The following is a 15,399-nucleotide window of genomic DNA, read 5'->3' as shown; positions in this document are numbered from 1 at the left end:
CCCATTGGCCTCGGTAATCGTTTTCGTGTCACATGACCTGGTCTGAGCTCTCTTTCTCCTCTTGCATTGTGTTTGCCTGCGGTCATGGGTAACATATAAAGCCTGCAGCTAAGCGCAAGTGATCATTTATCTGGCATCGCTTCAGGCGTAATTTGACATTAGTTCAGTGCGTTTAATTTTATCAATTTTGTGTTTATTTAGTACTTAGATTTGTTTAATTGTGAAACTTGAAGTTATGCTACCTACAAAAATTGAGTTTGCACAGCCTGTGGATAATGGAAACCTCCCTACAAGTTTGTTTTGGGTTTATTAATTTTTATATAAACTTTAAGTAGAAAAAGCTTTGGTTAAAGTTTAAATGAAAAGTTCAAATTTAAAAGAGTTTAATTGATTTTAACTATTTTGTTTTCGATACTGAGTAAAATATGTTACTTAAATTTAAGTACAAATATTTTTTTTATTCGAGTCTTCAAAGTTTTTCAAATGTTATCATCAAATAAATCTAGTTTTCTAGTACGTATGAATAAATTGTAACTGCGTGTTTCTGAAGTTTAATTATACAGGTGAGCAATACAAATACTTAACAACTTCGTACGAAGAAAAACTTTTAGAGAAACTACCAAGTTCTTCTTTTAGTTTTCCGAAACAACAGACCAACCCTTACATTTCAGCAAATAAGTAAACATTTGTTTTTGATATAAACTATATAAAAAAATTGTACAAGTCACTAGTTTTTTTTCATCTAAATATTAGCGAATAACAACAATTTAATTTTGTTTTCTTTTTTATATCAAAATATGAACATTTTTATAACAAAATAAAACTAACATCAACCTTTTAACTAACTAATAATTCAATGAAAACACACTTTTTTACGAATAAAACAACGCATTAAAATATGTCACGTACATTTATACTTTCTAATATTTTTTTAAAACTTAACGGTAAATATTAAACTTAAAAAATTAATATGTACTAGTTTTATTATAGCTGTTCTGTTACTATAATTTAAACCATTTGTAGAAGAATTAATTATTTTCTTTTTTATATGAAAAATATCAAAAAACTCAAGAATATTGAGATAACTTCAAAAATAAATTATAACGATAAACAACTTTTAAAATAAAATTTATACTGTTTTAAAATAATTGAATCAAATTATTTTCATCATGCAATTAACCAACTGTTTAGAAACAATAACAAATAAATATTCTGTTTTAAAGTCTTGTTTATTTTGAATAGTTTCAGTATTTTAAAATGTAAAACTGTAGACCAAAAAGGAGCTTGTATAAATATTAAAAGTAAAATTTGAATAAAAGTATGTAACTTTCAAGAACGAAGTAAAGCTTGTTTGAAAGTCTTAAACAACTTTTAAATTAAAGTCTACCAAATAAAAGACTATTCATACGAAATTTAAAAAATTAAATCAAAGATTAAGCAACAATTATTTCTTTAGAAAACTTTTGCGAAACCACTTAGACTTAATTTAACACTTTAAAAAGCTTTGAAAACTAAGTTACTTACTAGATGCTAAAACAATTAGAACATAAAGTTAAATAATAGTTAAAAACAAATACTAAGTATATATAAATACTTAAATATGATATAGTTTTTATTTAATATTTAAAATTTTTAAGCATAATCGTATATATCCGAATAAAATGATTTTAGAATGTTCAACTTTGACTGCAACTTATATAAAAGCCAGAATTTTACTTAAACTTTCTTATAGAGTGTGGTTTTAAATATTAAAATCCAGAAGACTAACTGTTTTTATTTTTCGTAATGAAAATAAATTGTTAATATTGATAAATATAAATAAGTACTCAAACAGTTGGAAAAATGAAAGTCAATGGGGAAATTTTCTTTTTTCCGAAGAACATCCTAGTGAAATAATAGCAACATCATCTAGTTACCCGCAAGTTAGTGTAGGAGCATCAACAACACAGTACGGGTCTTACAGTCACAACAATATTACCAATTGGCTTCCGAGACAACCGGTTAGATTGTTAAACATCGTAAGGAAACTTTAAGAAGTCAAAAATCTATTTTAAACAAAAAAGGGAATTTTATTTCTTTAAAAAAGGCTTTGAATATATTTTATAGTAATTATTGTAACAAAGTGTAGTAAATTGTAAAAAAAAAAAAAAAAAACTAAACCTACATACAATAAAATGGACAAAACTTAGAGATGTGTTTTGATATTGTTTTATAGTTTTTATTAAATACTAAATATTTTCATATAATTAAAATTTTACATAAGGTACAAAATATTTTCTTGATATTTATGAGTATCGATAAGAGTTAAGTAACAAGTTTTAAACATACAACAAACACAAACTATGTACTACAAAAACCAATTTCGATCTATTCGATTCGCCTTGTCAAAATATTATAATGAAAATAACTTTATCAGATTTGAAAATAAAAATTAGTTAACTAATTATTATTCAGTTTGTTATAATATTTATAATATAAATTTTTATGCTTTTAAACTATTTACAACTATATACATTTGAGATCTTATTATAAAGATTTTAATAAATTACAGATCGTTTGATTTTTAAAATGATTTTTTTACTAATAGTTACGATTAAGAAAATAGAATAAATAAAGTAAAGTATTTTGTTAAACTGCAAAAAACTATTATTAAGTAAAACAAAAAATGTCTAAACTAAAAAATTAAAGGGAACTAATGAGTTTTATTTTAAAACAGTTAGCCTTCATTTAAAAAGTTAAGCATAGAATAAAACCTAAAAAAAAAAACTTTTATTGCTAATTAAATAAACTATATGTTTAATAATAAAGTTTAAAAAAGATGTACTGCCTAGAAAACACATTAAAACAGATATAACTGGTCATGTCAATGTAAATATAAAACTTTTATATTGTAAAAATAATTAAAGATTTATATTCTTAAAAATACACTTTTTTCGTTTTCATACTAAGAAAAAGCTTTTAGATAGAATTATAACACTTTACATTAAAAACATTATTAGAAATTTAAAACATTAAAATAAGGTATTCATTTGTAGGCATAATCAGTTATCATAAACTATTCTTTTTTAAATATGTTATAACAAAATATACTTTGTGTGAAGAAACTATTAAGGATTATTTTACTAATGAAATAAAAAGCTTGTTTAGGTTTATTTCATTAACAACTATTTATGCTCTGTGTATATTTTATAGAAATAAATAAATATTTATAAAACTTAGTAAATCTATTTTTATTTTAAGTCGTTTACATCTAACAATTAAGTAATGTATGAAAAATAGAAACTTCGAAAGTTTATTTTCTTTAAAATATTTACGCATATAAATGATTTTTATACAATTTCTAGTTAAAAAAATCCTATTTTTAATGATTTATAAGTTTGTTTAAACCAAGTAAATACATCAAGTGTCAAAACACGAACAATAAATTGCACTTTTGATTATATTTTTTACAAAAAATAAAATTTAAGCTATTTTGATATTTCAATTGTAGTAAAGTATCAAATTAATTTGTGTTACTTTTATCTAATATAATCTTTAAACCTTTTTTACTTAATGAAAAGCTAATAAAATTTGAGAACTGTTTACACATACTATTTAAACCTTCTACAGAAATGTTTTTATTCTAGTTATAAAACTTAAAGTGCCAAACATTTTTAATCTGTAGATTTTAAATATTATCTAGCTATTTTAACTTATACCATTTAACGGGCTTTAAATACAAAACAACATTTTAAAAATTCGAACATTGTCATTTATCACATTTAATTTTATCAAAAGTATAAAATATTTCACTACATTCACAACAGTTAGCATACGGACACCATATTGACTACAGTGGAGCTTCTTCATCCATTCAAGCATCTTCATCACTTTCGCACCTGCCTGAAGCTGTTTTTATACCGCAGTGTACGTTTAAGCTTTTTTGTACAAAATGGCGATGTTAAACTTTAGTGAAATTTATATTTTTTTAACAACTTACTTCTTCTAAACAACATGTATAGACGTACTTGAAATTTTTTAAAAATTTATTTCATCATATACCGATGTACTAGATAATAACTTACAATTTTTGTTCGACTAAATTAACTATCTTCAGACGTCAGATTGTCTAGTTTATATATGCAAGCTTAAAAATTTAAAAAGCAAATTAATAGTTTATCTAAAAAGTTTTAAAAACACGGACAGTTTGAAAAGTTATGAAACTTTTTTTACAAATCTAAAATTGTGACTAAATATCGATATTTTATGTTTTCGATTTTTGTGTATGTACATATTGATATTTTTTGATAACTTTAAGCATAGCCTAAAGTTTGTTTTGAATAACTTGTGTACAAGTTTGTATGTTTGAAAAACTCGACACTTTGAGGGAACTTCTTTTAGTTTGTAACTTAAATAAATAATAACAGTTACAAATTTTATAAACTTTTTGCTCATAATATAAAAAATTAAATAAGGATGTTTAATTTTTTATATTACTAAAAGAAAACGAAACATAGTTTTAGTTTCTTTTATTGCTCTAAGTTGGACGAAAGCTTTTAAAAGGTTTTATACAAAAATGTGAAGCTTTTTTACATAAACAATGTATGTTACATATAGATGATCTACAAACAAACTTAATGAAGTCTCCAACTACATATTCTTTAAATTCGACAACAAGCACCGGTATGAAAACATCTTCTAAATCAACAAAAAGATATTTAGGAAGGTAAATAATAATTACTTATAGTGTTTATTAGTGTTGGTGCACGACTATTCAAATTCGAGCAATTCAAATTCCGATTGTAAAAGTTCTTAACAAAATATTTAAAGGGCAACAACTCAAAAAATTATTTAGATTTCAAAATGATAAAATATAAGTATGAAGGTCTTATTAGTATTTACAAGCTATGTTTTTTTGCAAACTTTTTTATACTTTTCGACATAAGGTTAAAATAAGCTTTACAATATACTAAATATTATAACAAAAAATATTCAAAATTTTACAAAACAAAAGGCTGTAGATAACAATAAATTATACATGGGTTTTATTTACTTATTCTAATATACATTAATTTTCAAGATATATGTTTTTATGATCTCTTAAATATTTCTTTAAGATTTAGAATATTCGGAATTTGAATTGTCATGTAACCATTAGTGTATATATTTTTTTTTTATAACTTTGAAACTAAATGTTTATATTCTGTATGTATTTAATGCTGCAGATACAACATAATTTTATGATCTAAAGCTTCAGTTTAAGAGTGTTCTATTTATATATAGAAAATCGGTGAAGTAAAGTTCGAATAAAGTTTAAAATTACTTTTGTAAAAGGTAAGCCGCACTTCAACAATCTTTAGAGTCTATTTGTTAGATGACTATCAATATTTATAATTTAGAAAAACTTAGAAATGTACTTTAAACAAAATTCAAACCTTTAAGTTAATGACTTTTAGTATGACAAAAATCCCTAACAAGATCTTAACCTAAGTCTTAATCATAGCAATTTTTTTTCAATAAATACTTTTTTTTTTTAATTACCTAAAAAGTAAAACGATAGAGTTTTTTGTTATATTATAGTATATATTTTTACATAAAGTCATTTTGCTACAATTCTAAAGTTAAGACTTGAAGACTAAAGCATTCATATACGACCGATTATTTAAGGTTTTATAATGATAAAGTAATATTTTCATGGCATCATTCTAGTGTGTGATAATATTTTGGTAACATTTTTTATTGTTAGAAAATTTCTACTACGCTAATTCTAGAGCCACCCTAATTGATACTGAACATAAGTTGATTTATTGTATAAAATTAAAATTATTTTTTAAAGTTATTTTTAAAAATTGTATAGTCTAATACAAAGTTATGAAAAATTATGACGCAGTTTACTATTCAAAGTCAAAAATTCTTTCCAATGAAACATTTTTAAATGTATTTTTAACGTTTATAATGTATTTGATAGAATCTTTGAAGCATAGGCAAATATTATACAAAAAAAAAGTATTTAAGTATTAAATATTGTTTAACTAAGCAACTTAGTAGAAAAAAACTTACTTTTAAAACTAGGATTTTGTATAATGATGATCGATCAAATAACTTTTCCATAATTATCAAAAAAACTAATAATGTTTTATTTTATTTTTATGGCGGTTAGTAAATACAGACTCTTATCTTTGAACAAACTTAGATCTACATGCAACTGTCCAAACTGCCAGCAAGCACTCATGTTCGGGAGTATACCCAGTTTTAAACCGAAGCTACACAACTGTCACATTCCCGGATGCGGAAAAGTTTATACTAAAACATCTCACTTGAAGGCGCACTTGCGCTGGCACACAAGTTAATTGACTTTTAATTAGATTGAAAATAATAAAAAGTATCCTTTTTAAAGGCATTTAGTTAACTACTTTTGAATTGAAATTTGAATATAAACGATATAAAAAACATAATGATAAATTTCATAACTATATATTAAAATTCGTATTGCTTTAAATATTGCTAAGAATAAAAAAAAAGACAAACTTAAGCGTTTCAAGTTGACTTAATCTAGACTAGTACATTTTAAAACTCTGGTATATATGTTAAAAAAAGCGATTGACTGACAATTACGTAAACTGGAAAAAAAAAAATTATTAATTAAAAATTTTTAACATATTTTTCTTCCGTTTTAGGGGAAAAACGTTTTGCTTGTCCAGTATGTAACAAACGTTTTCAAAGAAGTGATAATTTGAGCAAGCATGTCAAGGAACACACGAAAGAAGCACAAGAAAACGAAGTTTCTAGTAGCAAGAAGTTTTCAAACAATTCTACGGCTACAAACTTAAACGACAGTCCAGGAAACATTTATCTAAACGGAAGTATTAGCGGGGGCACAGAAACAACAATTAATTAAATTTATATTGTTACTTTAAAATGTATTCTATTATTAAGCAAAAAAAACTATAACTATTTCCTAACTGCGAACATTTTGTTTTTTGAACCATTGACCTAACAATTTTAATTTTCCAGCTATATTTATCAAGGTCGATCGTCTTTTTGTTTTTGATAAGGAACTTGAGTAATAATTGTTTTTAGTCTATTTCTCAAATTAGTTATGCACTGTTTTATATTTGTTACTTTACAGTATTTGTAGTAATCTTAGTTTGATTAGCCTTAAATTTGTACAAAAACGACAGTTTTATTCCTATTTTGTTTTTACTTTCATGGGTAACACTTGTTATCGTTTTAAATAGAATCTATTTTTTATTTTAATCATTAAGAAATAAACAACTATTGTTTATATACATGTTTATATATTTAAACTGAGCTAAAAGCCAGAAAATTGGGAATTGAAGTTAACAATATGTTGGAAATATACAAAAAGTTTAAAAAAAATCACAAAAGACTAAACAAACTATTGCTATAAGTAGTAAATGTTGTGCTTACAAATTTGTTCAATCGTTTTCTTATTGTTTGTAGTTTGTAAAACTTAATGAGATAAAAAAAAATACAATACAAAAAGTATGAAATTAAACTCATTAGTTTTATTACTAAAGTTAGAATTTTAAATGCTATAGAAAAAAATATGAAACTTAAAATATACTTTTGTAGTGATATTGTAATAAATTTAATAACATTAACATATTTGTAGTTTTCATGATGAAAAAGTGTTTTTATTTCTTCAAAATTCATTTAAAGAATAATATTTTGTGCACAAAGCTAAAGGAATATTTTACTGTTTTCAAAATTTTACACAAACTGAAATAACAAAACGACAGGTTGCTTATGAAAACTTATATTCTAGTCGGTTGAATTTGTTAAGGGACATATCGTTGCTGAATTTTTAACAAGTAGAAGCATAAATATCTGTGTTAACTAAACATTAACTCAACACAAAAAAGAAATTACAACTTAAAAAATCTATTTAACGAAAATTTTAAATAAAAACCCTAAAAGTGCAAGTTTTTTAAAGCCTTAAATTCCTAAAGTCAGTTTTAGAATCTTATACAAAATGCACTACTGTATTTCAATTAGGTTAAAATTGTATGTTACACAAAATATGTTCTTAGATGAAAATTAAACATTGTATAGAAAAAAATTAAGTGTAAAAAAATATTAAAATTTTTTTTCTAAACTGTCAAACAGACAAAGTTTTAGCTGATTAGGTTAGTAGAGAGTGGTATTATTTATACATTTCAACAAGTTTTTTTTATAAAATGACTTTCTTCAATTTTAGAATAAAATCGAAAATTTTAAATATAGTATTTTAAAGGTTAAGTATTAAAGTGAAAGTAAATTTTACAATTTTTAAGAGAAAAAATATGATGTTGAAATTCTAGAGCAACTTATTACTGACTTAAGTTAATAAAAAACTAATTATTAATTTTCATTCAGCTTAAATTGATTTTTTCTAAAACTTATTACTTAGACTGATTTGGAATATAAAAATATTCCAACCTAAATAGTAACTAATTAATAAAGTTGGGTAATTTGTCAGTTACAACTATAATAAATTATTAAATAATATACCATTTAAACTAAAATAAAGTAACTATGATCTTATTCTGATGTTTAAATAAGTGGTTAAAATTGTACAAATTATTTATTAAAATAAACTCTTAATGTATAGTTCTTAAATGCTTAATTACAGTGTATTAATTAAGGGATTGCAGTTAAAATTAGTGCTGCGTATAAGTAAACTTACTGAAAAGAAAACATTGTTAAGTTGTATAACTGACTGATGTAACTTTTTTATATAGTATTATTTGTTTTTTGATTAAAGCTGAATTATACTTGAAAACTATTAAGTTTTATAAAATGTTTTCCAAAATAATATTTAAAAAAATATTAATCATATATTTTTACCTTAAAAAATTCAATGAAAGTCTCACTATTTTTATTAAATAAAGCTCTTGTTATTAAATAAAAGTACGAAAATAACTTATTGTTTCAAAACGAGTTAAATTCGCTGATCATAAACAAAATTACTCCACTTATTTTTTGTAAAAAGTCAGCTAACACAGATCTACCAGTAACTAAAAAAAAACAATATTCTATTTTAATTAAATCTATTTCAACAGAACAAACTAAACTCTTTTATACTTATTTTACATCCCACCGACATAACTTATTTAAAATTTTTTTAAATTATGATTACTAGGTTTTGTTTACTTAAAAATTTTGCTAAAAATTATAAACAAATATATTTCAGTTTTGTACTTTTATTTTAGTTTATAAGCAATACATTTATTATAAATACCTTCATACTAAACTTCTAAATCAATTATGAAGTAGATGAACTACGTGTTTAAAATTTAATAAATTTTGAAAAATAATTCTGAAAAACTTTCACTGTGTTAAAAACGCTTCATTTTAGAACTTAAGAATCACAGCAACTAACCAGGTTTAACATATACTACTTTATCTAACTTATTCGATTTGCAAAATGTTTTTGAAAGTAAATTAAAAGTAACGAGGTAGTTAATTATTTTTCTTTATTTATTAAAAAAATTCTAGCTTTGTCTACAAAAAAAAACTATAAGTTAGAATTATACAGTCTTAGTTTTCAATTGCAACTTTGTTGGAAATATATTCTAATTTAAACGTCAACAAAACCTGTAGGCACATTTTAAAATAAACTGTGTCCTACATTGAACTGTTTCCAAGTAGTGAAGAACTCGATAAGCGAAAGATTTTTCGTACTCCAGGTCTTTGGATCATTTTTTTTTGTGCGCTGTTTTTTTTGTCGTTCAAAAACTTATTAAAACTGTTTTGGTTGGAATTATCTTCAAAAGAATGTAATTCACATCCAGTTTAAGTTAGCAAGTTATAACAATAACAAGTTAAACTAGCTTGAAAATACTATTTTGTTTTAAACTTTTAGAAATTTAAAGGTTTTCAAACATATTAACTTAACACAAAATAACTTAACACAAAATTGCCTTACATGATTTTATTGGAACAATTTATTTTGGGACAAAACATTTACATGTATAACAATGTGTCAATCATCTCATTATAACCAGCCATAATAGCTCATGAACTGTTAGGAAGAAGACTTTCTTGTTCTAAAGCAATATCGAGGAGTAGTTTACAAAGCTCTTCGTCGTTTCTTATTGCTAAAACCACGTGTCTAGGAACAATTCGACTTCGCTTTACATCTCTTGCAACATTTCCTGCTAACTCAATGACTTCTGCAGTAAGATACTCCAGAACAGATGCCAAATATACTGGAGCTCCTGCGCTAATTTTTTCGGCTTTAGTACTTCTCTGCAGCATGTGATGGATCCGACCGACCGAAAATTGAAGACCAGCCCTGGAAGATCTTGATTTTACTTCGTTTGAAGGTCCTGGTCTGTTCTCTTCTTCCATTTTTTTTAATAAAATAAGCAAAATTGCTACTTATGTATTTGAAAAAAAGTCGAACAAAACAAGACAAAACAATTTTTTATAATAGACAAATTTTTTTATTCTATTTTTTAAACTGGTTAGCTTCTATTACAAAAATATACAATAATTACGTCACAAATTTTTTCTATATAATAAAAAGTTTATGAAAATTATTTGAAATAAGTTTTAGAAACTGTCCCAGTCTTTTATGAGAAACAGGTCATGTTTTTTAAAAAAAATCTTTATAGCACACATTGAAAATAAAAAGTACTTCGCGATTCACAAAACTTTTGAATAACAGTACTTTGGAAAACAATATGTTTATAAATAAGAACAGATGTGTAATTTATAAGTATTAGTACGAGTAAAAAAAGAATACTGTAAACATTCATTATAAAAAAACTTGTACTTGCTTTTACTACTGCATTGATTGTTTTAGCAGTCAAAAAGCACGTCGTAAACCAAAAATTTCTGCTTTGCGGGCAGCAGTTTGCCGACACTTGTCTTAGAGAAAAAACAACTATTACGGTATTCATAACTTAAACTTCCTACTTTTATTTTTAATCAGGAACTAACTAGTCTTTTAAGGAGTATAAAACTATTTGAAATAATACTTCATTGAACTAAATTAAATGTTTAAAAGCTAGTATAATATTGAAAAAATCCTCGATAAATCAGTTGTAAACGGAAATAAATTTATTTAAAGTTTTGAATAACTTGTTCTTAAAAACAAAAATATTTAGACAATGATTGCTTTATAACTTGTACAAACCCCTCTAATTTGTCCTAGATGATATATTTAGAACTTAAGTTTTATATATTTTTGTTGTATATATACAAAATCTAGGTGAAATATTTTTCAGTATAGATTTTAGCGATCATTTATGTTTAAAAAATAATAACTAATTTTACACTTAAAAAATAAAGAACAGTGTTTTTCTACCTTTAAATTTAACTTACTGTTTTAATTAGTGATCTTTCGAGTCCAAAAGTTTTGGATTTGGCCGAATCCGAGTCTTATTTTTAAATTAGGATTCGGCCGAATCCGATTATTTTAATAATTTAAATCCTAAAGATTTAAGCTGCTTTTAATGTAAATACAATACAAGTTTATAAACAATAAATATATGTTATACTATTAATTATTTAATAAATTAAGTTTGAACAATATTTTTAACGTGTTAATAAATAAACACATTTCGATTTAAGAATAATTAATTTTGAAAGCAAACAAAAAATAAAATGTCTTGCTGAAAAAATAATCAAGCTACATACACAAGAAATTAGATTAAACATTTTGATGTTCATGCTAGCAACATAAACAATAAACTTGTATTTTCTTATGCAAAATAAATAAATCATCAACTTTAATCATCGCTCAAAGCAGAAAACAAATCACAAACAAAGTTAAAACATTTTAAGTTTAACTTAAGAGTTAGTTTTTATTGTGACCATAAACGAACTAGAACATATACTTTTGCAAGTGTTCATATTTATAAAACAAAGTGAAACTGAAAACAACAAGGGTCCGTAATAAAATGAAAAGTATTACCAACCATAGTAAATCCCAAAGAAAGAATAGGAATTACAGTTGTAATAAAAATTTTTTAGATTCCAATTATGATTACAGTTTTATTATTAAAAAAAGAAATATAAACTAACCTTAGCAAGTGTTTTGACTAGTTGTAATTTATTGTCATTCATGTTTAAGTTGTTGTTATTGGTTTAGAATAGGGGTGGGCAATGTACGGTCCGCGGGCCGAACCCCGCCTGCGAAGTTAAAATGATCGGCCCCGACCGTTTTTTGAATTACAATGGAATTTGGCCCGCAGATGAAAATGACCAGTGCGATAGAAGCGTCCGGTTTGCAAATTTAATTATTTCAAAAATTTTATAAAACTTTGTATCATATTTATACAAAACAAAACTGTGAGATTTTGACATAAAAACATGTTTAAAAATGGCTTTTCAAATTCATGGCTACTGATAAAAAACCATTTTGTCCTAATACTTTGTGTTGTTCTAACTTAGTTAGAATATATTTTTGTTAAGTTACCCAAAGCAAATTGTTTTTTAAAATCTGATAATTTGCATACCAACCTTTGTCAACTACCATGCAAATTCTATTTGTAGAAATTACATAAACATCTGACATGTCTCAATCTACATCTTAAGTTGTCACGTTTGAGAAACTTTTTGAATTAGAAGGATTCAGAAAAGTGATCAACCGTATCTATACAATTAGATTCCGGCCAAGTCCGAAACTTTTATTTAAGTTAGAATCCAACCAGAATTTAAAATTAGTACCCAATCAGATCCGGATAATATTTTAAAAACTAGGAACCGGCCGGATCCGGATTAAAAAAAGCATTTTGCGGATGATGATCTGGTAAATCACTAACTCATAATGCTAGGCCTGCCATAAACAAAAATTTTTCGTATCCGGCCAGATTAAAAAGGTTGCCCACCCCTAGTATAGAACTTTCTTTTGCAAGCCTCTCCTATATTTTTAGCTGAAGTTTTACAAGCATTTGATAGTTTTTCTGAATTTTCATTAATTTTAGTAAACTCGTCAGTGATCTTGCATGCGACATCACGCTTGAGTGCAATGCATTGTTTTTACTACACACCTTTGTTACAAAAAAAAGGTTCAAGCAGTAGAAGATTGTGATTAATCAATTGCCATTCTTTAGCTGTGATAGTCGAATCTTGATCGTTTTTATAGTTAGCCACATAGTACCGGACAAGTGACTTTACGCTTTCAGTATTTCTAGCATAAAATATGTTGAGTTCCACCTTGTATCCACATCTTTAACAAGAAGGAAGGCTTTTTGTTTTGTTTGTGCTTTTAAATTTTTCTTGCATTGTCTCAAAAATACGTGAACATGATCCAAGGTAATATTCAAATTACGAAGCATATCCTGATTGTAATTACAAATGTTTTGGCCAGTGTGCTCACCCTCCATTTCCCGGCAATGCCAAACACGGTGTTTGAACTCAAAATTTTTATTCAACTAAATGCACGTTTAAAGAAATATATGAATCTGAAAAATAATAACAGTTCATGGTTCTCCTGTTATTGCTAAAGAGAATAATATAATTTCAATTGTTTTAAGATTTTGTTTTCATAACAATCTTTCGCTCCAAAATAAAAACCTTAAATAAAATAAAAATTTATTAAAAGTTAGTTAATATTTTATTATTAACAGATTATTTTTCTTTAGAACATTGTTTTGAAAATAAAGTATTGAAATGTTTGAAGTTATAACATACATTTCATAAATTAAAATAATCAATTAAATATGTAAAAATATGTTAAAATAAAAGTATATAGCTAAAAGTATGCAAGAATCTGCTTTAATGTTACATATTAAATTTAGACATTTTTCTTTATATAAATAATTGACTATTACATGAAAAATCTATAAAAAAACAACCTTACTACAACTAAGATTTTTATTTTAACTAACAGGCTATCCAAAAAAGATCTAATAAAATGTTTTTTTTTAAATATTAGTAAAAAAGTAAAATAAAGTATAGAAGTCTAACAATCCTTGTCACAAGTCATTTATGACTCAATTAAATAAAAAGTCATTAAGATCTAAATGGAGACTGAAATTTTTGTCAACCAAACAAAAGGTACTTTAAATAATTACGTGGTCTTTGTAAACTAGACCTCCCTAGTAAAATGCATTAATTCATCCATAAAATATATGTCATAAGTTTTCAAGATAACCTTAGTAAAGATGTTTAGAAAAAAAATCCATGTAAGGCCTGAGCTATGCAGATAAGATTTCACTGAATTTACCTGAGGAAAACGTTAATAAAACAAAATAAATTACGTACAAGTGTATTTTTTCAATATTCTCATAAGAGAAAAGCTATATTATAAAAAATTAAAATAAGTTCACGAGCTAACATAAAAAACTAAACACATGATGAATAAAAAAAAGCGGTTATCTAAAAAGCTGAGATAAAACGCCTTAAGTATGTACTTAATTTTATTTGAGAGTCTAACAAAAATAACTTATCATAGTTTTTATACTGTGTGCAAAACTCTAAATCAAAATTGAAACGGTTTTTATAAGTGTGAAAAAACACTGCTTTATCAACACAAGCGTGAAATCATCAATTATTTTTACACTCCATTTAACTTTTGACAAACAATTGAGTAAAATTCAAAAAGTTCAAAGTGGTCTACCGAACCCGAATCTTATTTTGAAATTTAGGATTCGGTAGATCACTAGTTTTGATGCTGGTAAGTTGTGTAGATTTAGAAAATGGTATTATCCTATATTTATTATAGAAAAAAGTAAATATTTAAAACTAACTTTTTTGAAAAAATATTTAATGCTTGATATAAAAGGTTTGCTTTGAAAAATACTAAAGTATTTATAATTTTATAAAAACTTAATTTATTAAACTTAAAGCTTTTCACTCTGTTGCATTTCAAAGTTTAAGATTGTTTGCTTAATGTTTGTTGAGCAAAAACTTTGAGCATTCACGATAAAACTTTTAGCATTTAACTATTGTATTGGTTGTTTAATAATAAAAAGATTTAAAAAATTAATTAAAAAAAAGACAGTTGACAAAAAGTTTTAATGAAACATCTTATTTAATCTGTTATATCTTTACAAGCCATCTGAGGTATTAAGTGTGTCTTAGTATTAATGTTTTGATTAATAACTTTTCTTGAGTTTTTTCTTAAAATATAAAACTTGCTAGACATTTGAGAGTAACTAGATAAATCAATATGGAGTTATCGTACAAAAATATTAAACATAAGTGCAGCAATTAAACTCAAATACTACCTCAATTAGAAGGATATAAAAGTATTAGTTTAACTTAAAGTTTTTTTTTTAATAAGTTTAATGGCATATAATGATTTTTTTTTCTCTTTAAAGCTCAAAGACAGATGCCTGAAAAAAAGTTCATTGTCTATATCTACATAATAAGTTTTATCGCACGAAACTTTATAATTTGTCGTATTTTAAAAATTCTCCACTATCAAATTTGGTTAAAAACTATTGATTTGACATTTTTCTC

At 24.8% G+C, this 15,399-nt stretch overlaps 2 protein-coding genes across 2 annotated transcripts; one reads left to right on the top strand and one right to left on the bottom strand.

Moving 5' to 3' along the window:
• The first annotated feature begins 157 nt into the window (after positions 1 to 157).
• On the top strand, positions 158 to 6,877 carry LOC145837183 (uncharacterized). The gene is made up of 7 exons (XM_082944954.1): positions 158 to 293; positions 564 to 678; positions 1,835 to 2,000; positions 3,807 to 3,906; positions 4,597 to 4,705; positions 6,173 to 6,324; positions 6,657 to 6,877. Exons 1-7 carry the CDS (start codon positions 236 to 238, stop codon positions 6,875 to 6,877), a joined length of 921 nt encoding a protein of 306 aa, XP_082801080.1. The 5' UTR covers positions 158 to 235.
• Positions 6,878 to 9,999: 3,122 nt separating this feature from the next.
• On the bottom strand, positions 10,000 to 10,335 carry LOC145837173 (histone H2A-like). The gene has a single exon (XM_082944943.1). It carries the CDS (start codon positions 10,333 to 10,335, stop codon positions 10,000 to 10,002), a length of 336 nt encoding a protein of 111 aa, XP_082801069.1.
• Positions 10,336 to 15,399: the final 5,064 nt, after the last annotated feature.

The sequence above is a fragment of the Thalia democratica genome, chromosome 1 (genome assembly GCF_965202585.1).
Source record: "Thalia democratica chromosome 1, ktThaDemo2.hap1.1, whole genome shotgun sequence".
Lineage (NCBI taxonomy): Eukaryota > Metazoa > Chordata > Thaliacea > Salpida > Salpidae > Thalia > Thalia democratica.
This window is presented reverse-complemented; position numbering and strand designations above follow the sequence as displayed.